Here is a 26,491-nt window from a genome sequence, read left to right as displayed (position 1 = left end):
CCCTAAGTGACAGATTTAAGGCAGGGCAGATGCAGATTGCAACAGATTTCAATAACTCAAATGACAAAAAGCTTATTTCCAAATCATTTGGCCAAGCAAGTGTTTAAAACTGATGGTTCTGAATCGTGCAAGATGATCAGCCCAAGAAATACTGCAGTTTGAAATCAAAACAATTAAAATGCCGAGAGATCTCGTAACGTTTCAGTAACGATGAACAATGCTTTAATGGCATCCACAAACTCTCTTGCTTGCAAATGTCAACTTTGCAGGAAACAAAAAGCCATGTAAAACAAGAAAGACAATGTCCCGCTAAGCCTGCACATCAAGCACCTGATAATGTAATGAGGCAAATTCTAAAAGGATTACTAGAACGAGTTGCAAATAATAAAACAGAAATGCTTCCACCAACTTGCACATCCGATCACATTTGCACAAGCTGGTAAACAGCAGACATTTAGCAGCAAAGGCTAACTTTCTATCTGGAAAATTTAGATGCCTGCATAGAGCTTCAACAATGGCCGACGACGTGACAAGAGGTGGCACTCGCAATGTTCGCAGCCACAAACATAAAAAAAAGCACATTTCTTGGAGACTTCCAAGAGTCCGAAGTTAAAACGTAAATTAATGTGTTAAGTAACTAGGTCAAACCTTGAATGCAGTTAGTCCCATATTCCAGAATGGATTTGAGATGAACAGAAAAAGAAAAGTTGGGAAGACCCAGGCACACATAAACGAAACGAAAACAATTCAAATAAGCAGCGGAATGTAATGTAGCACTCGCATTTAAGCTATGATAAGACAGCCTTTAGTACCGCGTGACTAGATGGACTCACCCAAGCAAACCCGAAGTTAGCACATTTCTTTGGAAAAGCTGGAACAGTGAAATGCTAAGAATAAAGATGGATGTAATAAAATGAGCTTGGCAAAGTACAATAAACTTGAAACAACATATTGATAGAACAACACTAGACACATAAGTAAATACGTAACAGCACTGCAGTGTAGTGACAGTGTCATGTGACCACACTCCAAAAAGAAAAACGTACAAGCTTGGCACAAGCTGTAGTTTTTTCCTTAACTCAAGCCAGTCAACTGCAGCTTTGCACACAAGAGAATAAATAACAAAAGTGCAGGATGCCCGTGTCCTGCACCAGAAGCAAACGTACGTGCGCTTCACAATACTATTCACTAGTTTGTGCTGGTATGAGCTTGTAACACAGCACAGAGGGGTCTCGCAAGTCGTATAAAATAGTTAAAATTACAGTTGAAATAAGCAACAGGAAAAGTATGCCCAGTCGTTATATTTGTGCTGTAAAACATTCAGGAGGGAAAAAAATGTCACCATTTGCATTTGCATCGACTAGCGATTGTGTTTTGAGCATATTTTTTCCCCGCTTTTACAAGAAATAGACAGATAAGCTTTTCATAGAACTGGGCATCAAAATATGGAGTAAATCGAAAGATGAAGGCTGCACCATTGCAAATTTTCAACACGACACTGATGTTTCCCCCCCCCCCCCCAAAACCTTAAAAAATATTAACTCTAGCGATTATGGTCAAATAACGATTCCCAACATATATGAGAACTCATTTCCACATCCAATTTCCTTGTTTGTGTGAGGCAATTGTCTAGAGGCGCCCTTTCCTTTTTGTATGTGTTGGCGAACAACAACGCGCACAGTTCAAAACACCAAACATCACTATCCCAAAAATACATCTGCCTTTCAAAACTTAATATTATTTCACTCAGACTGTTTCTGCAACCTTTCGAAATGTTTTTTAAGAAATTATTGACTCCTCTACGAAAAAATGTTGAACACAGATTTTCATATTTAAAAAGGCACAAAACAACTTTTTATTTTACAGATTGTAAATTTTCTGTGCCTCACAAAGTTCTGAAGTAAATATTTATCTGGCATTCACGCATGCACAATACCACAATATTTCCGGCAAGCAATAGGCACTAACCTGAAAACCTTGGCTGATCGCAGCCAACATTACACTGAATCATCATTAAAGTCGGTGCAGTTCATCTTTCAATGTAGGCACTAAAATTTTCCAATGCATATACACATCACAATCCTGGGAAAGCCAGGCTGCAATTGTCCAAGGCGAGTGAGCTAAAAGGAATTGGCAAGACCTCCCGTGCGCATAAAAAATAGAAAAATAATTGGGTATAAAATAAATAAGGGTTTTCTTTGGCAAAAACGTGGGCACAGCTACCTGGCTGTACTACTACGATACACAAATGGAATGCATAAACGCATGAAATACCTAATCAATAGTCATTTGATGGCACCAGTTGCTGACCGACTGGCCACTGGTACACTTCCACACATAAAAGATACAACGAAGATAAAAGATAAAAATAAAGCAATGGCACATCAATAAGGTATACAGCACACCAAGATTTCAATGGAAGACAACCAATTACTAAACACGGAGCAGAACAGATTACAGAACAGAGAAGACGACACATCATTCACAGTGGCAGGTGTCCAAGGGCTTGTGTGATAATCACTAATGGCTACTTCAATTTCACTATTCGCTTTACTTAGCAACTCCAGGTTGTACTTCGTGGTTGCTAAATTAAATGAACCAGTATGCAAAGCACACACATTTGATACAAATCCTCCACCTAGCACCAGTTCTTATAAATATGTGTTCAGAGTGCATTGCTACTCCATTTAGACATTTCTTCATTTTTTCCACACGGTTTACACTGCAATGGACACAGCTAAAGGAAAACTTCCCACTGGTTACAGCAATGAAATTCTGCCGCATATTTTGAGCACGCATTTCGCTAACCCGACACTGGTCGCAGGATTGTCTGAAATGAACTACTTTTATGTACTGGCAAACTTCCCAATTTTGAAAATGTTGAAGCAACAATGCACCCCTATAGTTGTTCATTAAGGAGTTAGTTTGACTTTCAGTAAACTTATATCCGATTATCACATAGGTTCCAATGTGCACTGCCAAGAGATTGCCGAAAAAAAGTTTTTCTGCTATTCTGTACTGCGTTATGTTTAATAATCCGTGAAAAATCTCCCGTGAGACACCCTGCATACGAGTTTCGATGGCTCAACCAAAAGCACGGCTAGGTGGCTACGCCTCTCTGGTGCCCCGTAAAGGAATGCAGGGCACCGCGAGAAACTTGAGATCCTGATGAAGCCAGTCCCAGAGGTGCACGGCACATCAATACGTCGTGCTGTAATAGGCAGGAATGTAGACTGGCTGCGCAGCTGTGTTCAGGAAAAAGCCTGCAAGTGACAGTATAAGAAAGCAATCTGCACAATCCGAAATTTACAAAAAAGGGGGAGGGATAAGAGGTGCACCGTAATTGCATTCAAGCCCAGCATACACATGAGTACACCCACTCATACTCATTTCAAAAGTGTGAGCAAGCGAGTGATGAGGGGTGTGTGTAGACGTGAATATGAACACACGTGAATGCCGGCTAGTGCGAGTGCATGCAAGAACACGAGCGCACAGCTATTCGTGCGAGTAGACTGAAGCGGCAACCACATGCATGTAATATTTAAGCGACATGTGATGCGACAAGTAGACCCCATCACACTGTACCGTTGCGGCATGCAGCAAACATATGGAAGCAATACAGCAAAAAAACAGTAGCAATGAATATAGTGTTGTCCAAATAAATACAATTGCGCGCCCTTAAACAAACCACAAATGTATCACGAGGCTAGTGTTCAAACGAAGGTGTGAGGAACAGTATCTCGGGCTCTAATGTAGCCCTCCATCACTGTACCCTGGGCTGTATTGCAGATCATTCACTCAGTGTATATCATATCAGCACCCAAACCAGACACTTGCATAAAACAAAACTGAAAGCATCTTGAAAAGCAACCAACCAAGAAGAGAACAGAACCTCTGGTCAGACAGAGCATTGGGCAGGCACAGTTTATAGACTAGAATTTTGAAGACAAGAATGCTAATGGAATTTTGACAGTAAACCTAACATTCTTCAGCACAATCCCTGCCTGTGCTTTCCCCTTTTCCAATGAAATTCTGGCTTTCGCGTAAGAAAGCAAATTTTTTCAAGGTCCCCGCCAATTTCGTTATTGCAGAGGGTTCAACTGTACTACAGCAGACTTACAACCAAAACAAGAATAACAACCGGTACGCTTGAATGTACCAGAAATCAACAATACGCAGCAAGACTGGTGTATCAAACAAGATTAGTATGTCCAGTATGTCCCAGTTAATTATTTACTTTTGCCCGGTTGTATGCCACACTGTATCGTGAATTTATGGATTACCGACTGGTCAAAACCTACAGCCTGCTCAAGTGCGTTTTCAATGCTGAAATACCGTATATACTCGTGTAAGGGCCGCACCCTTACTTTGGAGGGCAAAGTTTGGGAAAATTCAAAACATACCACCAGAAAGTAAAGTTAGTTTTGTTGCTGCTAAATGATGCTAGGTGCTTTTGTCTCAGCTGTGTTGGCAGTGTTTCCAGTCAGATTGGTGGCATTTCGCCTCTGGAGAAGGGAGCCCTGTTTGGGTCAGCACTAACCAGGGACAATGGGCTGGCTTCTGAGGTTGTTCACTGCAGCATTGTCATTTTGCACCTCTCTTACCCTCTGCTGCAGTTGCGGAAACAGTAAGAACCTTTAGCGGGCCATCGTCAGCCGGATTCATGTAAAGGCCACATCCAGCCAAGATTCTAGAAAAAAAATGCGGCCTTTACACGAGTATACACGGTCCCCCTAGTATTTTTTCTTTGACACTGCGCAAGAAGCAGAAAGGCAGGAGCCAATGGCCAAGGCATACAGACTGGCCAAGCCGGACTAGACAGAGCAGACAACACAGAGCTTACGCAGGGCAGCAAAGCGCACAGCCAAGCTACAGCGGCGGAGGTGAAGGCGGTTTGTCGGGGTTCTGCTGCTGCCAAGGGGGTCCGTTCATATCGGCACTACCTGCTCTGGGTTGTACGGCAGTGTACGGTGGGTAGCCTTGACCCAGGGCTGCAGCTGCCGGGGTAGCCACGAACACTGGGCTCGTCAGGTGCGGGTACTGGGCAGGAGTACCCACTGCAGGAAGAGCAAGTAAGCTCATTCAATGATGCGTGCCGCTAATGGCAAGGATCGAGTTGGTTTACTTGCGCCTCATTACAAAGATAGGAAAAATGGCTTCTTCAGGCTTGCAAGCACCAGAGTTGAAAGGTTAAGCCACAGGAAATACATGGCGTGCATATTTCACTTAAAGCGTCTGACAAAATATTTTGGATTTACTGCAGCACTGTTCTTGCTCAAGTTTGACAGAAAGATTGTATTTTAATGCAAAAGCATTATATGCCCCAGTTCGCGAAAATCCACTGGCGGTATGACCAAAACATATTACCAAAAATGGGCAATGGCACAAAGAGTAAAAACACGTCGAGAAACGCTCAGATTGGCGTCAAATTTCTCGGTGTCTTTCCCAACCCGGCATTGTGTCTTCGCTATATGCAAAAGCTCATGCGACACTTTTGATGGTGTGTGCTTCGCCGTCCTCAACCTCTTCTACCATGCGCGGCAATGCTAAGGATCCTTCAATAGGAAAAGGCACTGCTACGTAACCCTTTTGATGGTGTGCAGGTCAGTGTTGTCATCGTCTTCTAAACGCGCTGACAATCCTTCAAATAAGAAATAGCACCGCTGTGCTCCGCATATCCATTTCTTGGCCAATCTCTCATAGCAGGTAGGAGACATATACACGACGAGAAACAACAAAAACACTCTCGATGCCAAACCATGAGTGTATAAAATTACGTGTACCACTGCCATCACTTCTCAGAAGGAACGCTGTGCAAGTTTACAACGTGCGCGACGAGTTGTAGATGAATACCTAAGTGAAAACGTTTTTCCAAAGCGGTCACATTGCTTTCGCATTCCCACATGTAAGCAGTCTTAAGTGTCTTTACCGAAATTTTTTAGTCTACGTCGTTCAATTTAAACACTTGGCACGCTTAATTGCCTGGTACTTAAGAAGAAAACGCGAAGTTGCTTTCGTTCATTGAGATTCAAACAGCTGTCGTGACAGCGCCAGCATAAACTTGTGTGCCGCCCACAGACTGCCAGCAGCTGCTGAAATTGCCATCCAGGGAGGGTTGCCACGTGCTGCCCGGACCTCTGGAACACACGACAACCCACCCTGAACAGCTACTTTCTGCAGCTCTTGGCAGGCCACACTAGAAGAAATTTGTACATAACTCATGCCTTGACTTAGAATTTTTGGTACAGGTTATCCTGCACAAAGAAAAGTTACTGCTTGTAAATATTCACCCCCCTTAACAATATTAACAGAATATTCAAGTTAATAGGAGCATAATCAAGGGAATACTATTCTACTACTCATCATTACCCCCGAAATATTTGAATGGCTGCGGCACCACATCTCCCTCAAGTAATTGTGAACATCCCATGCCTGAACTCTTGTACCATAGAAGTTTAGAGATGCCGTGATTAAGCTTCAGGACGGCATTCACATACTACACAGATGAAGAAAAAGCAGGGACACTCACTTTCAAGTCTCAGCAGCAAATGGTGGAGGGCATACTCGGCAGCATACTCCCGGGCTTCTTCGACAGTGCGACAGAACTTGTTTGGCGTGATGGTATTGTACATTGGTGGCGAGACGTTTGGCAGAGTCACCTGGAATGATTGTCCTAGCTTTATTTTTTTTTCCGACATGGCAGGGTCAAATAAAGTCGAACCACATTATATCAGACAGTGCAATGATCGTAAAATACAGTTAAACCTCGATATAATGAACCTCAATATAAAAAAATTTTCAATGTAACAAAGCATTTAACTTTTCATAACCTCTTGTCCCTAGAACACCATCTATTTAGAATCTCAATATAGCAAAGTGTGTTTGTATGCAATTTCAATAGAACGAAATTTCGCTTCCGCCTTAATGAAATGCCGTGATAATAAATGGAAACTTCTGCACACTCGGATGGTTAAATGAGTGAATTACAAGCGGCTGTTTGCAAATGCACCTCTCAAATCGCGTGCGGTGCGACAAGAGCGACCACCGCAATGGAGCCGCATCATGTTCTGTTTAAAGTCCAAGAGCGCAAAGATCCTATCGTGGTCCGCGCACTTTCTGCTATAGGTGCGAGTGGAAGTGTGCGAGGGCTTCACGATTTCTGGTGCGTCCCGGCCATGGCTTTACATGGCTGTAAGCACAGCATGTGCAGCATACAGAGCTGTGTGCCCTGCTTTAGAGGTAATCTGCCACATGTGCAAAGAGTGGGCATGCTAAACAGCGTGGCATCATGTAAGCTGTCTCCCCGCACGTTTAGTATTGGAGGTTGCATAATGTCTAGTTTCGGTGAATCGTTGGAGCGAGAGGCAGACAAAGCATTCGCTCCCCGCTGCAGCGCTTTTCACGATAGCGTCGTCCCAGCGCGGGCGACGCTATCAGCGGCAGGGGCGTAGTGCATGCAAAAGTGTGGCTGGCTTCGCTTAATTTGTACGGCCTATGTGAAGATATCGCTGACAATGCGTGAAACCGTACCATTCGTCGCCGACTCCTAAATTCATCAAAATAAATTGTTTTCTCATTCAAATTTGCTTTTTTCGATTGCCCGATAATACGGAAAACTATGCGGCCCCTTTCCTTGCAAGAAAAATCGATCGGTGACTGTACTTATTTGCATAAAAAGTTGAATTTCAATACAACGAAATTTCAATGTAACGAAGCAAATTGCCAATTTTACCTACTTCGCTAAGTTGAGGTTTAACTGTAGTTCGATATAGCCAAAATTGGATATATAAATTTAGGAGCAAAACAAGGGCAACACAAATGCATAGGAGCTTGGCTTAACTACTAAACTACAGCATTTTCGATTTCAAGGAGGTGCGGTGCGATTGCTGTGTCATCAATGAGCATCAGGCTCTCCGGCAAAGCGCGAGTCGCTTCTTTGCATCAACTGCCATCACATCACATAGTCCGTTGTTACACACAAGGACATCTAATGTTATTACAGAAAAATGACTTTTGCAAATGAATACTATTGCTGAACAAACAAAGTAAAAGTAAAGAATCCATTAGAGCAATTATGTTCTCATTTTTAAGCTTTTTTTCAACGTTCCAACTTCATCATCTTCGTCACACCCCACCATGTCAGCCACATTGCATTTCCATCTTACTGGATTCCTACCTGGCTCCAGTGTTGTCTCAGCTTAGTATGTGCAAGTACCAATATTGACAAAACATGTTACATTATTTCTGGATGAATGCCATCAAGCTATAAAATAGCTTTTATTTTAAAAAATGCAAACATCAAAGATCATTTTACACATACTCAAAACTTTTTCTGTGCCTTATAGTTTTCGACGCATCGAGATTGCCATTGTCAGCAAATTACACTACCTTCTGCCGTGCAGCAGATACAGCACCTAATGTCATTTGACAAATCAAACGTCGTTAGAGACAAACTATATTAGACCTTTTTATATGTGACAGGCGTATTATGCCCACTCCCCGATTGCACACAAACCTTGAAGAAGTGAAGCGGTGTCTGCGTTTCATTGCTGTCCGGAGCGTTGCACTCGGAGCTCATCACTGTGACCAGCTGGAACTGAGGCTCACCCCATCCTTGCCTTTCACACATGTCCACCAGAATCTAGGAGACGGGGACAGGCAAAACCTTAGCAGAGTACAAACAACCTGAAATCCCTATTTTCGTCTTTGCGGCTTGCAAGGCACCAAAATGTAATAGCCAACAGTCTTAGTACCCATAGGAAACATAGGCGAAGTGCAATAAGTCAGCAATCAACTTCTACAAACATTTAGAGCATCAGATTTGCCATCCTTCTTTCAGAGCACAAATATAAAAATGGAGGTTCACAGGAAGATGCAGATTGATCATTAAACAAGAAAAGAAAGAGATACAAGCATTAATGATAATGCTGGAGATGGTAGCCTGGCATGCTACTGGATGATCACGGTATACACACATTCACATACACAATGCTATTCCTGAAGTTTCATGCGTGCCTGTGGACATCAAATATATGCTCGCAGAGCTTTTATAGCCTGTAATACACAACGCAGGTGGTGCTTTTCCATGAGCCAAGGACGTGCCACAGCATCAAGGTAGAGTTGCACGGCAAGTCAAGCGCCTCTTCGAAGATTGTCTCGCTGACAAGTAGCAGCAGCAGCAGTCGCATACGGGGTGTTTCCAAGAAGACGGCTAAAAATTTTTGAAGATCACCTGTGGCAGCCACCACGATTCTAGTCTTTAAGGCCTGATTACTCAAAGAGGTTGACATTATTTCCACAACAAATTGAACCAACTACTGAAATTCATTAATTAAGTCTAACTAATTACATCCGTGCACACAACCACAAACGTTCGTGCACGCTGATATGTCAGCATATGAAGTATTTTCGTGTGTTGGGCTGTTGTGCTGCACTAAAGTACTCAGAACTTGCCAACTTCAGTTTCTGCTTCCTTTAGTACATGATGTACTACATCACCACCAATAAACAATTAACCTCTTAGGTCGTACGAAGTCAAGCTAAATGAAAAATACAAGGCAAAGGTTATCGGAAAAACTTTTGATACACTGTAATGAAGGTAACCCAAGTACCACAGGGAACACCAATATTGGCCAGGCATTGCCCAATATTGGCCTTCATTACTTATCTTTGTGCTAATGCCGGCCCAGATTTTTGTGCTCCTAGGGGGGCAGGTGGGTATTGCTGTACATTTAAGATTTTAGTATTTACACAGGGTTCGTAGAACATTCAGACTCAATATTCAAGGACAATTCAAGGACTCCAAAAGCCAAAATTCAAGGATGTGCATACATACATACTTATTTACATGCATACAGTGGAAAAAAGCGAAATCTCTTTCACCTTAGCTGCAATGTTGAGCTGCGAAGAAGCTGCTCAGCTCTAGCTCATCAGGCAAATTTTCATATGAAGCTAGTTTGAAAATGGGGCTAGTTGGTTCATTTTGAGCATCTTTTTTTAAAAGAATGCGCCACTTAAAAAAGCACTAGACAAAGAAACAAGAGGGAAATAAGTTGGTAGGACAAAGCGCATATTTTTTTTCCACGTGCGATAAACAGACAGGACACTCACATTTTTCTGCTCCCAGTAAAGCCATGAGTGTGGATTTACAAATCATTCTTTCCTTGTAGTCTTTTATTCGCTCTAAGGTTCTTGTTTTGGAAAACACTGGTGTGCATGGGCATCGATTGCAGTGCGTACCTACATTTCTGGGTTGAGTTAGCCGCTTACAATTGTTTTTATGCTCCCCAAGCATGGTTGGTGTTAATGCAACATGACATTTGTCTAATATGTGTGCCCTGTCCCGTCAACTTGTGTTTCCCTTGTTGCCCTATAGTATGACGGTTAGGCTTTGTTCGGTTAGGCAATGTCTGGCTTCAGCCAAAGATACTCGTAGCGTTAGGAGGAAGTTTTAGCTCAAGGGTTCCTATCTAACTATACGGAAAAGGAGAAATCATTCTTCTCAGTAACCACTGCGCGGAAATTGATGTGGTTTGTTGCATTTGAAAGAAAATGTTAAAATCTACTGACTGTTGAAAGTGGATTGTATACTTAAGCCGATTCATTTCTAACAATTCGTTGAAAATTACACAAATTTTCAGAAAACGAAACTATTACAACTGTGTAACTCGGCAATAAAGATTATGTAACAATTCTGTAAATTGCAACAACTGCACATCTAAAGTGGACAAACATGTATATTATACATGGCTCTTAAGTAGACCACTAATATGCGAGTAGCACCTTAACACTAACAAATTCCCATAATGTAGATTAATGCATCAAATTTGTCCACTTTGGATGTTATAACGGATGCACTTCACTGCGATGTCTCTTTTTGGTACACAGCTATGAAATTGTAAACTTCGTGCTTCTCTATTTCTTTTTTTTTTTTTCAAACTTACCAGTTCTTGGCAATTCTTGCAAAAAATTCAAGCAAGCTAAATAAAAATTGTGCTTCTAATAGTCGCTAGAAGATCATTTTCTCTCTCTAATGCAATGAATTTCATTAAAATCGGCTCAATGGTTATCTCAGAAAAGCATTCCTGCGTTTAACACGTGTTTGAATAGGCAGCATCAGAGATGGGTCCAAGCCAAAGCTTCCTCTTAAATCCAAATCGCTGAAACTTATAATTAAATATTACTTTCCGCCAGGATTTCTAGAACCTAGAACTTGAATATGGAGCCATGATGGCTGCAGTGTGAGCCAACTAACAAAAGCAAAAAAAACAATAGTATAGCTTGGCTGACTGATCCGACTTCGTTTACCTTTGCCATGACAATGGTAATTTAAACAAGCCTGTCATTGGTGGCTGTGGACATCGCTTAGCGACACTCTCAAAAGAGTAAATCTAGGATTGCTTCCCGATAGACAATGCGCATGAAATCGGCCCGATACAGTGTTACTTTGAGTTTTAAAAGTCGCAACCAACATTGTTTTCAAGGAATTCAAGGAACAAATTTATTTTCACGGAGTCTTAAAGGCCCTTGAATCCCTTTTCTCATATCCAAGGGTTTCCGAGGATTTCAAGGTGTGCAAACCCTTTTTGATACTGCATACTGTATCGCAATATCGTTCTCATTCGAAGAAGCTGACCTCCACGAATCTCCACGCTTTCTTTTCTTCTAAAGGGACACTAAAGGGAAATATGAAGTCAAGCTAAGGTGATAGACTAGTGCTCAAGAATCTCGAAGGCATCAATATTATCGTGAGCAGAGCCTTAGTAATCGAGAAATTTATGTAACTGCAGGACACAACAAAATTGAGCTAAATGCAAGACATTTGCAAGACAAGGCACATTTAGGTCCTTGCCTAATGACAAAGGCACTCCTCATATAAATTCTGTCAACGGTATGCAACCACTTGTTATAAAAACACCACTGCTTTGCATTATAAGATGAAAGAAAATGCTACTGGTCCAGTTATATTTCATTTTTAGAAAAAAGGACTGACTGACATTACCCTTGACGACGACGCGGGCAGTCGAAAGGTTTCGTTTTTGCTGAACTGTGCGCCGCCCGCGCTTTCGAGTTTCGGTACTTTCGTTATCGCGTAGTGCAGTGCTGGTTTTGCTGGCTTGAGAAACTCGCACAAATTGCAAGTAGCAGAGAATTTCACTTCTATGGGATGCCACAGGTTGCTGAACGGTCCCCACCACCCGACTAAAAGCAGCTGCAGCGGCAAATTCACTGCTCATTCTTCGCTCGGTTTCTCCACGGTTGCATGTTCGCGTTTTATACAAAAAACCATACCACCGTCTGTTGGGTGCCATTTTACTCACCAACAGCAGCAATGAGTGGTGATGGCATATGCAACGTAATTACTGTCCGGTTGGGTGGTGGAAGATTTGAATTGCAATAAAAGTATTTGGATCCTTCAGATGAATATTTCTCGTAAACTAAGTCTTTCCCTGGCATGAAACAAGCATTGTGAGGTTTTTGGAATGGTATTTAAACAGTCCACGTCAACTTACTATTTGCCTTTAGTGTCCTCTTAAACATGACTCTGAAACGTTCACTGCATGATTCCAAGCGTTCACTCATGTCCCGGAGGATGCCATTTGAAATGGCAAAACAAAAATCTGTGTTCACAATTACACTCGTCAACAGGCTTCTTGCACTGTCACTTAAAACAAGCACAGAGCAACAGAGTAAGTCAAATAGTCTTCAGAGCCGCAGAAAAAATACTACAGCGTGGTTGATGAGTTGTGGCCTCATTGCTTATGCACAAAAAAGGTTAATTAGGCCCTAGCAAATTTGGCTAACCAAATCTTATTCATGCCTCAGGGCCCTCTGTACCAATTAATATGGGCACTTTTGAGTGTTACACTATTTCCACTATATAGTAATTATTAAAAATATTTTAAAAATCGAGCCCCCGCTATCATGGACAAGTACTTCCATCTATGAACAACATTTCTGATCAAGTATAGCGTACATTACCCGTCATGCCATCTATAAATAAATTTTGAAACTAACCATACCTTCAGCCTCAAGCCCAGTAATTCGACAGCTTTGCCAATATGGCCCCCGTTGTTAAGCCCAGCGATTCACTGGTGTTGGTAGCCAATGGGGTTAAGCTAGCAAATACCTCGTCGCAGCATGTCACGCAGCAGCCAGCAATGCAGCAGGCAATATACGAGGCAATCCAATAGTCAGAAAAGTCAAAACTCAAATATTCAGACGGTATACAAATTATCACGGTTTCCACAGAGATGCACAGGCGTGGGATTTTCATTTTCATTAGAAAAATTTTATTCCGAGAATAATTGCATTAATAGGTAGCACTGGGGCACCTACACAACTAGAGCACCGCCCATTAGTTGCAAATGTAACTATTCTGTAAACAAAACTTTAGTCAAAAAAAAAAGAATGCTGGGTCATGCATTTCTGGGAAAATGTCATTGGCCACTGTACATACATTTTCTCAGAATGTTTACTTTTTCTGTCATTTCTGAATCACCCAATAGATTTGCATGTACTCTCCGCGCATCACTCTCATGTTCGCACCAAGATTGGTTAACCTTGCTACCATACCATCTCATTCTACGTATAGACTGGAAGGCCAACAGCAATTAAACTTGAGACCCAGTAAAAAGTCTAGTTTCATAAAGTATATAGAGCAGCCTTTGCACAAGATTTTACATCTGGAATACGGGTCAATTAATTACAACAAACTAACGGGAATAGACCATAATATTAATGCTATTCTTGCTCCCAGGAAATGAATACCAGCAATGCTCCTTGGCATCATCCCTTGAGATTAGTCATCGCCCCCGGAGCACCGAACCCCAAAGGCAATGTGCTGTGATTTAAGTCACATGTACTAACCCCCAGCTGTATGTGTCATCTACTTGGATGAACGAGAAGGGGATTAACCGAGGGGCCCGATTTTTATTAGCCATATCATAAGAAGCCAGCAAACACTGACACCAAGAACAACATATGGGAAATTACTTGTGCTTAATAAATGAAATAAAGAAACGATGAATTAATGGAAATGAAAGTGGATGAAAAAACACGTTGCTGCAAATGGGGAACGATCCCACAACCTTCGCATTTCGCGTGCGATGCTCTACCAATTGAGCTACCGCGGTGCCTTTTCCCCATCCACTTTCTTGGGTATTTATGTTTCCTAGTCGACCCTGGGAGTGTTAGCCAGCGCCACCACCCACAGACCTTGGCGGCAGACATGGAATGTCCTTTCTGCCGCAGGCGTCACGAGAACATGATCTTTTTGGGTGAAGGCGACTGGTCAATAAACCCCCACATGCCACCTGAAGGCATTTGGGTTAAACTGTTAATAATGAATTTACAATTACCAGCATAGTAGCTTTGCAATGTTTGACATGTATTGCACTTGGACAAGTGTTTGTTGCACAGCCCAAGTACAACACGTGTCATAAAAAGCAACAAATAAGTTATTTTTCCTTAAACGAACCCTCCACAATGCAACTCGAGAAACCAAGCACTTGTTTGTCAGACCAATCCTAGAACATGCGAACATATTGTGGTTTCCGTTCACAAATACAAGTATTTCTGCACTTGAGAGCACACAACACAAGGCAGTAGGCTTCAACTTTAACCGCTACAAGCGAACCGATTCACCTACCGAGCTTCTGCAGCATGCAGAGCTAACTACACTGCGCAACAGAGCAAAGATGCATCGCCCAAAATTTTTTTTATCAATTGCTGAATGGTCATCTAGCTTTCATTAACATAAAGGACACAGGGAAAGTGCACCAAAAGCACGACTCAATGTACAAAGAATATTTCTGTGATAACAATATGTTTCATTTTTCTTTTTTACCTCAACTAATCAGGGAATGGAACATGCTTGACCAATTTCATGTAGAGCAGCCAACAGTAGAAAAGTTTCTAGAGGAAATTGAGAAATGCATACTGCCTATGCTCCCACGCCAAAGCAACAAACTTTTTGTGTGCTGGTAATTTTAGAGTGTTTTTTTATTTTTTATTTATATTGACACGTGTACTTATCTGTATCGGGTGACCACGTTTCGCCGCCTAACAAATCTTATCGCACAGCGCGGGACGCGCTTGCATGTATCCGAACTTTCTGGAAAGTTATCGGTGCTTCTATCCGCAATCTGTTGTCGCCCAACCTTGTGTTATCTGATTTATTCACCTAACGCGAATGCTGTAGAACTTTGTGGAAGGCACGCGGGTCCTAACGATTAGTCTGGAACATTCGACGATTCTGTATAAAAGCCGACGCGCTTGACCCGCTGATCAGATTTCCGACGATCGCCGACTGTGTTCGCCGCTTTCGTTGTGCTATAAGTGTAGCCTGTTTTGTGGGCACAAGTTCGCCCAATAAAAGTTACTTTTCTCGTTCACAGTATTGCTACTGTGTTCTTCTACGTCACCACCACGTGACATCTGGTGGAGGTGCTTTACGTTCATGTACCGGACGCCCCCAACAAGCCGTAATTCAAGCCCGGACCGCAAAGAGAACACCAACGTACTCCCGGACCATCGAGCAAGCCGCCGTCTTCAACAGCTGCCTCCGGAGCACGGACTTCTACCTGAGAAGACCAAGAAGATTGTGGCCAAGGCAACCCCAATGGCAGCCCCAGCGTCCCCCATCGTGCTGCAGCAGCCCAGGGAACCACCGACGTTCCGCGGTTCCACATTTGAGGACCCGGAAAGCTGGCTGGAAACGTATGAGAGGGTCGCTACGTTTAACAACTGGGCAAGCGACGACAAGCTACGACATGTCTATTTCGCATTGGAGGACGCCGCCAGGACGTGGTTCGAGAATCGAGAAGCCACCTTGACGACGTGGGACCTCTTCCGAAGCGGCTTCCTGCAAACATTTACAAGCGTCGTGCGAAAAGAGCGAGCCCAAGCTCTACTGGAGACCAGAACGCAGCTGCCAAATGAGACGATCGCGATATTCACTGAGGAAATGAGCCGTCTGTTCCGCCACGCCGACCCAGAAATGTCCGAGGAGAAGAAAGTACGCCTACTGATGCGTGGTGTAAAGGAGGAACTTTTCGCCGGAATGGTAAGAAGCCCACCGAAGACCGTCGACGAGTTTCTTCGCGAGGCGACGAGCATCGAGAAGACACTGGAATTGCGGAACCGGCAATTCGACCGACGCACCAAGCCAACAAGCTACGCCGGAATTCAATCACTGGCCACGGACGATCTGTGCGAGACCATCAGGGCCATTGTGCGTGAAGAACTGCGCAAGGTCTTGCCATCGTCGCAGCCTCAAGTGGCCTCGATCGCCGACATCGTGAAAGAAGAGGTGCGCCGATCGCTTGGTGTTGCTGAGGTGCAACCACAAGTACCGCAGCCCCAGCCGGAAGCGATGACTTACGCCGCCGTCGCCCGCCGTCAGGGTCCCCCTCCACGACCGCGCCAGGGCCCTGTAACGCCGCAATTCCGTCGACCACCACCGCCGCCGCCAGCACGCCCACCCGTCGGCCAGCGCAGCTACCCGAGGAAGACAGACGTTTGGCGCGCTCCTGACCACCGCCCGCTCTGCTACCACTGCGGAGAAGCGGGTCACGTCTACCGACGATGCCCATACCGGGAGATGGGACTGCGAGGTTTTGCCGTGAACGCTCCGCACCCGCAGCAAGGTGAACGCCCCCGGGATATCGCCGACTACCTCGCCGCTACTCAGTGGAGCTCTCGACGACCGTCGCGTTCACCATCACCAGGCCGCTACCTGTCGCCGCAGCGTCGACCATACACTGGCCCAGCCCGGGGCCGGTCAGCGAGCCCATATCCGGAAAACTAAAAGCAGCAACCGATGGAGGTGCGGTTGCTGTTCGTCGAACTGACGAAGATCCTCCGCCGCCGACGAAGACGCCGAAGAAACCATCTCGACGACATAATAACGACACACCGCCGTCCCGAGGAAGTCAGGAAGCCAAGACTACACCGACGAAAGACGACTTCACGACGCGACGTAACAACTTCAGTTCAACACGACGCAGCCGTGATCCGACGCCAAGACCAAACTGCAACGCAAGACAAAGAACCACCGACCTCGACGTGCTTCTAGACGGCCACGCAGTCACCGCCTTAGTCGACACAGGCGCCGATTACTCAGTCATGAGTGGACACATCGCCGTCCAGTTGAAGAAGGTTAAGACTGCATGGGAAGGCCCTCAAATTCGGACCGCTGGAGGACACCTGATTACGCCGACAGGAATGTGCACGGCAAGAATTACCATTCACGACCGGACTTACCCTGTCACCTTCGTTATCCTCCAACAGTGTTCACGAGACGTCATTCTTGGCATGGACTTCCTCAACCAACACGGCGCAGTCATCGACCTGAAGTCGAAGTCAATAACGCTGTCGGAAGATCATGCGATACCGCCGGAGAGCCCTCGTAGTCACCACGCCTTGAGTGTGCTCAAACATCAAGTGAGCATCCCGCCTCGCTCCAGCATTCTTATTTCGGTCGGCACCGAAACACCCGCTGACGTAGAAGGCGTCATCGAAGGTGACCAACGTCTACTGCTAGACCGTCAAATTTGCGTCGCAAGAGGGATCGCTCGACTGCACGGAGGACACACGAAAGTGTTGCTGACAAACTTCAGCCAGGAGTTCAAGCACATCAACAAGGGCACGACGATCGCATACATAGAGGAAATTCAGGAAACCAGCGATGCCTTTGTCCTCTCGGATTCTGTTGCATCTACCCCGACGACCGTAGTTCCTGAGCCAGACTTCGACATAAATCCAAGTCTCCCCGTGATTAAGCAGCAACAGCTCAGAAGTCTGCTTCGACGATACAAAGACTGCTTTTCGACCTCATCGAGGATTCGACAAACACCAGTCGCAAAGCATCGCATAATAACCGAAGAGTGCGCTCGACCACTACGCCAGAGCCCTTACCGAGTTTCGACGCGAGAACGTGAAGCTATTAGGCAACAAGTCGACGAAATGCTGCGCGACGACATCATCCAGCCGTCAAAAAGCCCGTGGGCCTCTCCTGTAGTCCTGGTAAAGTAAAAGGACGGAACCCTACGCTTCTGCGTCGATTATCGTCGACTGAACAAGATCACGAAGAAGGATGTGTACCCCCTTCCACGGATAGACGACGCATTGGATCGGCTCTGCAACGCTAAATACTTCTCGTCGATGGACCTCAAGTCTGGCTACTGGCAAATAGAAGTCGACGAGAGAGATCGCGAAAAGACTGCCTTCATCACGCCAGACGGCCTCTACGAGTTCAAGGTCATGCCATTCGGACTGTGCTCGGCGCCTGCAACGTTTCAGCGCGTCATGGACACGGTGTTAGCCGGACTGAAGTGGCAGACGTGCCTTGTTTACCTGGATGACGTCGTTGTCTTCGCCGGAAATTTCGACGATCACCTTAGGCGGCTTGCGACAGTGTTAGAAGCCATCAAGTCATCGGGGCTCACTCTGAAGCCGGAAAAGTGCCGTTTCGCTTACGATGAACTTTTGTTCCTAGGCCACGTGATCAGCAAATCAGGAGTACGCCCCGACCCACAGAAGACAGCTGCCATCGCAAAGTTCCCGCAGCCAACCGACAAGAAGGCAGTGCGCAGATTCCTTGGCATGTGTGCCTACTATAGGCGCTTTGTCAAGAACTTTTCACGCATCGCTGAGCCGCTGACAAAGCTAACTAAATGTGGGAAACGCCGCAGGCCGACGCATTTCAAGAACTCAAACGACGCATGCAGTCGCCGCCCGTACTTGCGCACTTCGACGAGCACGCCGATACCGAAATACACACTGACACCAGTAGCCTAAGCCTCGGTGCCGTCCTAGTCCAGAGAAAAGATGGACATGAACACGTGATAGCTTACGCTAGCCGGTCGTTGTCAAAAGCGGAAGGCAATTATTCTACAACCGAAAAGGAATGCCTCGCCATCGTTTGGGCTACGGCGAAATTTCGCCCTTACCTCTACAGCAGGCCATTCAAAGTGGTCAGCGACCATCACGCGTTGTGTTGGCTAGCTAACTTAAAGGACCCTTCAGGACGGCTGGCGCGGTGGAGCCTCAGACTACAAGAATACGACATCACTGTAACATACAAGTCCGGAAGAAAACACTCAGATGCCGATTGCCTATCACGCGCCCCCATTGACCCACCGCCGCAAGATGACGAGGATGACGACGCCTTCCTTGGCATAATAAGCGCGGAAGACTTCGCCGAACAACAACGAGGGGACCCGGAGCTAAAAGGCCTCGTCGACTATTTGGAAGGGCACACCGACGTTGTCCCTAGGGCATTTAAGCGTGGATTATCTTTGTTCACGCTTCAAAACAACCTACTCGTGAAGAAGAACTTCTCACCAGTCCGCGCCAGCTACCTTCTTGTTGTACCGTCAGCGCTGCGTCCAGAGATACTGCACGCCCTACACGACGATCCAACCACTGGGCACCTCGGATTCTCCCGGACGCTGTCGAGAATACAGGAAAGGTATTACTGGCCGCGTCTGACCGCCGACGTCGCCCGTTACGTCAAGACATGCCGAGATTGTCAACGACGCAAGACACCACCGACAAGGCCAGCAGGATTACTACAGCCGATCGAACCTCCTCGCCGACCATTCCAGCAGATTGGGATGGATTTGTTGGGGCCGTTTCCGATGTCAACATCCGGGAATAAGTGGATCGTCGTGGCGACGGACTATCTCACCCGCTTTGCTGAAACTAAAGCTCTACCAAAAGGCAGCGCAGCCGAAGTGGCGAAATTTTTCGTCGAAAACATCCTGCTGCGACATGGTGCCCCAGAAGTCCTCATCACCGACAGAGGAACGGCTTTTACAGCAGAGCTCACCCAAGCCATTCTGCAGTACAGCCAGACAAGCCACAGGAGGACAACTGCCTACCATCCGCAGACGAATGGTCTCACGGAGCGCCTGAACAAGACCCTCGCCGACATGCTAGCAATGTACGTCGACGTCGAACACAAGACGTGGGACGCGGTCCTGCCGTATGTAACCTATGCGTACAACACGGCGGTACAAGAAACAACACAGATCACGCCGTTCAAGCTGGTCTACGGCAGGAACCCGACGACGACGCTCGACGCCATGCTGCCGCACGTCACTGACGAGGAAAATCTTGACGTCGCTAGCTATCTCCAGCGCGCCGAAGAAGCCCGACAGCTCGCCCGCCTGCGGATCAAGAACCAGCAGAGGACCGACAGCCGACACTACAACCTCCGACGACGCTTTGTCGAGTACCAGCCCGGTGACCGTGTTTGGGTTTGGACCCCTATACGCCGACGAGGACTGAGCGAGAAGCTCTTGCGTCGCTATTTCGGACCGTACAAGATCATCCGACGTATTGGCGCATTGGACTATGAGGTCGTGCCAGACGGCATTTCGCTGTCACAGCGGCACCGCTCACGACCTGAAATTGTCCACGTTGTGCGACTCAAGCCGTACCACCAGCGTTGAACTTTGGAACTTCGCGTAACTGCCCTTTGGATTTGATTTCTTTTCGTTGTTTTGTTACTTATGTTTAATAAGTGTCCTTTTGTGTTTCGCTCTCGTACATTTGGAGCATCGGGACGATGCTTTTTAAGAGGGGGGTATTGACACGTGTACTTATCTGTATCGGGCGACCACGTTTCGCCGCCTAACAAATCTTATCGCACAGCGCGGGACGCGCTTGCATGTATCCGAACTTTCTGGAAAGTTATCGGTGCTTCTATCCGCAATCTGTTGTCGCCCAACCTTGTGTTATCTGATTTATTCGCCTAACGCGAATGCTGTAGAACTTTGTGGAAGGCACGCGGGTCCTAACGATTAGTCTGGAACATTCGACGATTTTGTATAAAAGCCGACGCGCTTGACCCGCTGATCAGATTTCCGACGATCGCCGACTGTGTTCGCCGCTTTCGTTGTGCTATAAGTGTAGCCTGTTTTGTGGGCACAAGTTCGCCCAATAAAAGTTACTTTTCTCGTTCACAGTATTGCTACTGTGTTCTTCTACGTCACCACCACGTGACAATATACCGAGTACAATTAGTGCTTGTGACTGTATGTTATCCGTATTAGACACCCACTCCTGTAATTATCCCACCCTTGGGATCAACAGTATTCCGAAATAAGATAAATTAATGTACAAATAAATCTACTTTGATAAGTGCATGTTACAATTATTTTAGCCAAAGGAAAATTTTGTGGCAGTCGTCCTTTTAAAGGCATAGGGATGGGAACAAATGTGGTGTCGAGTAGCACTGCAGAGCAACGCCTTACAGGGACCAACCTGAATCACTTGTTGACATCGTGATGTCATTCTGGCATTTCCTCGATGGGGGAGGGCAGCCCTTCCGTTGTGACAGGGCATTAAGTCCTCGCCACCAGGTCTGCATACATACAGGAAGACCTTGTCGGTGAAAGTACTCCCTTGCACAGTACAAAGGCTACCAAAAACGCATATTAAAGATTGCCAAGTAAAAGACTGAATGGCTAGTAGCAATCTATCACGCATCTACACAATTCACATGCCCCTGCCCAAAAATGGCAAGCTGTACGTCAAAACGTAGGTCTGGACAAACATTTTTTTAAAATCTTGTTTTCATCGAGGTATGGTGCTGAAAACTTCTACACATGTATGTAATGTTATGTTCCTATTTCGAATAGAATGCCCATTATTGTTTTTTTTTGTTCCCATTTTACGCAAGCTTTGTTTGATTTTCTGCAATGATTTGCAGAGCATCAATTCTTCAGATTTTACCTAACAGCATATCAATGGCTTCTGTAAAATTCAAGGAATGCCGTAAGAGCAACCTTATTGCTCTGCGAGAGCAAGAGTTTTCTACGAAATTCTACGAAGCCATTGATACCCTGACTCGGCAAAATCTGAGGAACTGATATCTTGCAAATCTTTGCAGGAAATTAATTAACCGAAGCTAGCATAAAATTAGAACCAAGGGGAAGAAACAAAAATGAACGTCATATCCGAAATAAGCACATAACATTGCATACACCTACAGTTTTCAGAGCCATACCTCGAAGAATAACGATTTTAAAATATTTTTGGTCTAACTTGCTTTTTTTGCCAATTTGGATCTGCTCCAGAAGGTTTCATTGGATCAGCTGACTTATTAAAACAAGTTTCACTGTAATGCCCAGTGCAGCTCCGCACCAGAAAAACTGGCAAATTGTTCATCTTTATTTATGACCATGAAGAGTACAAATGTACAAAAAAATATCTGTGAAATGTTATGAAGTAACAGCTTCATTACAATACCAATTATTTAGTAATAGGTTTGTCGAGCTATGCGCCGTTGAAAATTGCACTCTAGCATATCAAAAACGTGACTATGTGCATTGCACTAAGTTTCCCGCACCACTTAAACCAGCATTTTGAGGCATTAAACTCTGTGGCGTAGACAATATCTTGAGCATTACAGGGTTATAGGGTGCTGTGTGGGCTTTTAAGTCATGGGGTGTCATGGGAGACTTTCTACACAGTGTGTGGCATGCGGTATCTTTGAAAATGCATAATGCACATGCACAACACATCTAAAAAATGCACATATGAATTTTTATATACAGGATTACATTACACTAGGAATACTAATTGGTGTTAATATGTGAACCCACTAGAACAGTACGAGAGAAAAATAATTAATATTAATTAGACATCTGATAATTACTGCAAAACATGGGCAGAGGAAAGTGGGAAGAAGAAAGAACAACGAAATAAACAAACGAGAGTACTAGAAAAAAATCACCAATATTGCCCGATGACACACAAAAATAAATACAATGTAACAAGAGGGAAAACAAGTTAAGTTCAAGCTCTGAACAAAAACCACAGATTACAAAAGAAAGGAAAAATGGGCAAAAAATCCAGCATACAAGAGGAAGTTGCGTCATGTCAGAGGAAAATGCATGTTTAGTTGTCAGCAGCGTTGCCAGAAATACTTATTTCATACTCAAACGGCCCGAAAAATGCTAAAAAATTACAGGTTAGTAAAATTAACGATTACGGCAACGAGTATGCCAAGGAAAGTGGCTTCAGAACAACAGCTAGCTGCATTTGAGTAAACGAACTGCCTGTTTTTTTTGTTTTTTTTCAAGTGTTCAAAGTCTGCAGAAACTGACCTGCCAGATCCAATAGGCAGTGGGACATGGTGTGGGGCCAGTGGGTAGAACCCATAGCCGACAGCCGCCACGGGTGAGGGCATCATCACGGGGGCTCCGCAAAGGCTGCTACCACGAGGGGGTGCTTTGCCTTTCTTTGTAGAACCAGCCATGCGATCGTAACGCCTCCAGTGGTTCACCGGCTTTGACCATGCGACTTCAATCTGAGCTCCTTCGATCTCGGCACCTGAGGCACAATGATGCGCCATATAATATAGCACATTTTCTGCCACCTTTACTTGCTATGTTAACTATAACCACAAACCAATCAAGTAGTATATTTTTAGAATCAGAATGACATTGAAAATATTATGACTGCATAAAAGAAGTTTAGTAAATTTGATATGTATCTCCAGAATTCATTTGGGGGTTAAAGGGTTAAAAGGTCACCAAGAGAAATACAGGTTGAGCTGTGCTAGTAAAACAACTCTTACCACGAGGGGGACACTCAGTCATGAAATTCCCATACCAGCCCACGGTCATGTCATGGATTTTGATGACATCTGCTCAGGTCTAGTTAGCTTTTTATCAGTAAAGACAAACTGGTGCATTATATTCGAAAAGAGCCAAAGATTGAACTGGACAAGTTTTGAGTACTTTGGTGTGCCAAAGGGACCTCAATACAAGAAAATACATACACTGATCGAAATCCATGACAACATAGTAACGTACCAGTGAGAAGGTTTTGGCATGAAATCAAAATTACGGAAGCTCAGATTTTGTTTTCTCTTATAGAGGTCAAAGCTCTTGCTTCGAATAATTTAAAAAATACTTTAGAACAAGCTTTTATCAGTCTTAAATGGTTTGGTGCTTCTCTTGAGAGCCGTAGCTTTTAAGACAGGAACCTTACAAACTTCTCATGCCCTTGTTCTTGGTAAAGCTTGCAGTTTAAGTCCAGAAAGGGCAATTCCATGTTACAACCTAACCCCATAAGATGCAGACTTCTTGCTTGCACAGACACTTTCGCAATGCCAGATGATATATCAATTCCATATTGCTCTATAGCCACAAACAGGCTTCCACAATCCTCAAACAATGTAAAAGCGTTCACTGTAAAAAAGTTTTTGAGTACTGTATTTGCTGGACTATAGATCGCACCGTTGCAGAAGTTGCACGCCCCACTTTTTGTGCATTTAGGAGAAAAAAAAATCGTATATAAGTCGCAGCAGTGTACTATAAGACGCACTTACTTCAACTCTGTCGGCATGATGAAATGCGATCATGCACCCTTCTACACTGTCGTTGCAAAGTGCCGTACTTACCCATTTCAGGGCACTAAATTTCCACAAACTAAATTTTTATGAGCCACGAATTTCAGAGAAAAAGCTTCAATCAACGCTCTTCTCAAATGCAGAAAACCAACATTTACGGCACTTGACTCAAAGCCATCACAGGCTTCGTCACCCATCAGAGTCGGAAAGCTCAGCTACTTTGGCCGACAGCATAGCTGGGTCACCGTCGTTGGCCTCTAAATTACTTTTACGATAAGTTTCAGGTACGTCGATGACATAACTTCTGTGGCATGCCTTACTCGAGGCAAAAAAGTACGCTCAAACTGGTTGTGCCAGCATGCATGGTTTTCTGCATGTATAAGTCACAGCATTGTATAAGACGCACCAACAAAAATTTGGGGGAAGAAACAGACATAGTCTGGAAATTACGGCCACTTTTATTGGCATGCATTTATTTTAACTTATCTCCCTGAGCACTTCTCATGAAATTATCATAGTTATATTATTGCTCGGCAGAAGACGTGCTGCTTTCTGTATTTGAAATTTCTTTAACGTTGTCAATTTCGTAGCACAAGGGACATGTCTATAAGCAGATTTCATGTACAACACAAAAGGGGTGCTGTACAATCTCAAACCTACACGCGTAACAGCGATTGCTATGGAATGCCATAGTGCCATTCAAATATAGACAAAAAACTTGACGTAGGATATTAGAGTAGACAACAACTAAGTGTACTCGCTGCTATCGTTGTCAGTAAGTGTTACTCTACTACCTGGGCACAAGTTCACCCAATAAAGAGCAATCTGCTTCATCGCTGTCACTACACTATAACAATATAATGATGAAAGAAGCGTCATTGGGACCAAACGCATTACCTTTCATTGCTTCCAGTGCCAACGTTGCATCTTCTCTGCTTGAGTAATGAACGAACGCGAAGTCGCGGATCTTTTTCACCTTGGCAACATTGAGCTGGCCCTCGAGGGAAAAGGCTTCACGGATCACGTCCTCGGAGGTGCCCAGCATGAGGTTGCGAACATACAGCACCATGACCTGTAGGACCAGAGGGGGAAAAATAAGAGAAAAGAATAATCACTCTCATTTACTACTGGTTAATGGAAGCTGTGCTGGGATAATCGGACATTATAAATAGGACGGACATTATAAATAGAACTGCTTGCACAGCATCGATGAAGACAAACACCAAACAGCACGGAAACTATAGCAGCAAAATACAATGGGAAAAAGACACTGCCACGAACTATACATTCAGGTTTCTTTCAAGTTCAGCTAAGGAAAAAACAAGTAGCCTTCCCATTTCTAGACTGTTCAAAAAGACAGACACAACTGTCCCAAGTGAATGACTATGCTAAGCAGCTCCAATATCAGCAACCCAATCGCACGATCCACTAGGAAAGGAGGGGTCTGCCATTGCTAACCACTGGACCAATGACGAAAGGCAAGAAGATTCGAAATTTAAATTAGATTTTAAAAAATACCGTCCTGTGACTATGCATGCAAAGCGTATTATCATGGCCCTAGTTAGACGGGGCAGCATGTATCGCATTTGCCTTTGTACCACGAGTGATGTGCTTCATCAACAAAATGCAGCAGAATGTGGGAGCCAGTAGCGTTGGCAGACTGGAATGCAAGGCAGCTCTCAGCAGCTAGATCGGTTTGGCACGTCACCAGGTAGCCGATAACTAGGCATGGATTTTGTCGATTAAAGCTAGTTACAGGCAGCATTGCGCACTAAGCAATAACCCAGTGGACCAACAATATCCAACAGATATCATGATAAGGTCCGAACGCAAAGTTCGGCACAAGATGTTCAACGTAAATCCAATAGATATCTGGCCAAGGTCTGAACGTGCAAGTCCAATACAAACCGTTCTGTGCATGAACAAGAGGACCCGCATTTTAGATCGCTCAGAAGAACCACTAAGTTTTATTCTGTGGACCCCCTACAGGCTTCGTTACTAGGACCTTAGCCCACGGTCAAACCACAAACGAGGCAGTGCAGGGTGACACAGGTTGGGGCTATTTTGAATTCGCAGAAGCGCAGAGCAAAATTAGTTTTGAAGAAACCCTCGGCAACATGA

General features: G+C 44.7%; 1 protein-coding gene across 3 annotated transcripts in view; it reads right to left on the bottom strand.

Moving 5' to 3' along the window:
* Positions 1 to 1,582: 1,582 nt before the first annotated feature.
* The window catches only part of LOC126539048 (probable RNA-binding protein 46), a 61,022-nt gene continuing 36,113 nt past the window's right edge, over positions 1,583 to 26,491 (bottom strand). For 2 of the 3 annotated variants that reach the window (XM_050185757.3, XM_055075155.2), the window contains 7 exons: positions 25,268 to 25,442; positions 23,121 to 23,346; positions 21,274 to 21,373; positions 8,516 to 8,641; positions 6,530 to 6,659; positions 4,844 to 5,057; positions 3,181 to 3,263 (listed from right to left, as the gene is read on the bottom strand). In XM_050185757.3, the coding sequence (XP_050041714.1) occupies positions 4,870 to 5,057; positions 6,530 to 6,659; positions 8,516 to 8,641; positions 21,274 to 21,373; positions 23,121 to 23,346; positions 25,268 to 25,442 (945 nt within the window). In that variant the 3' untranslated portion in view covers positions 3,181 to 3,263; positions 4,844 to 4,869. Of the gene's footprint in view, positions 3,264 to 4,843; positions 5,058 to 6,529; positions 6,660 to 8,515; positions 8,642 to 21,273; positions 21,374 to 23,120; positions 23,347 to 25,267; positions 25,443 to 26,491 lie in introns of all 3 variants that reach the window. The other variant, XM_050185758.3, reaches the window with a different exon arrangement.

This window comes from Dermacentor andersoni, chromosome 11, assembly GCF_023375885.2.
Source record: "Dermacentor andersoni chromosome 11, qqDerAnde1_hic_scaffold, whole genome shotgun sequence".
Taxonomy (NCBI): Eukaryota; Metazoa; Arthropoda; class Arachnida; order Ixodida; family Ixodidae; genus Dermacentor; species Dermacentor andersoni.
The sequence above is the reverse complement of the archived record's forward strand: the minus strand, read 5'-3'. Positions and strand labels throughout refer to the sequence as shown.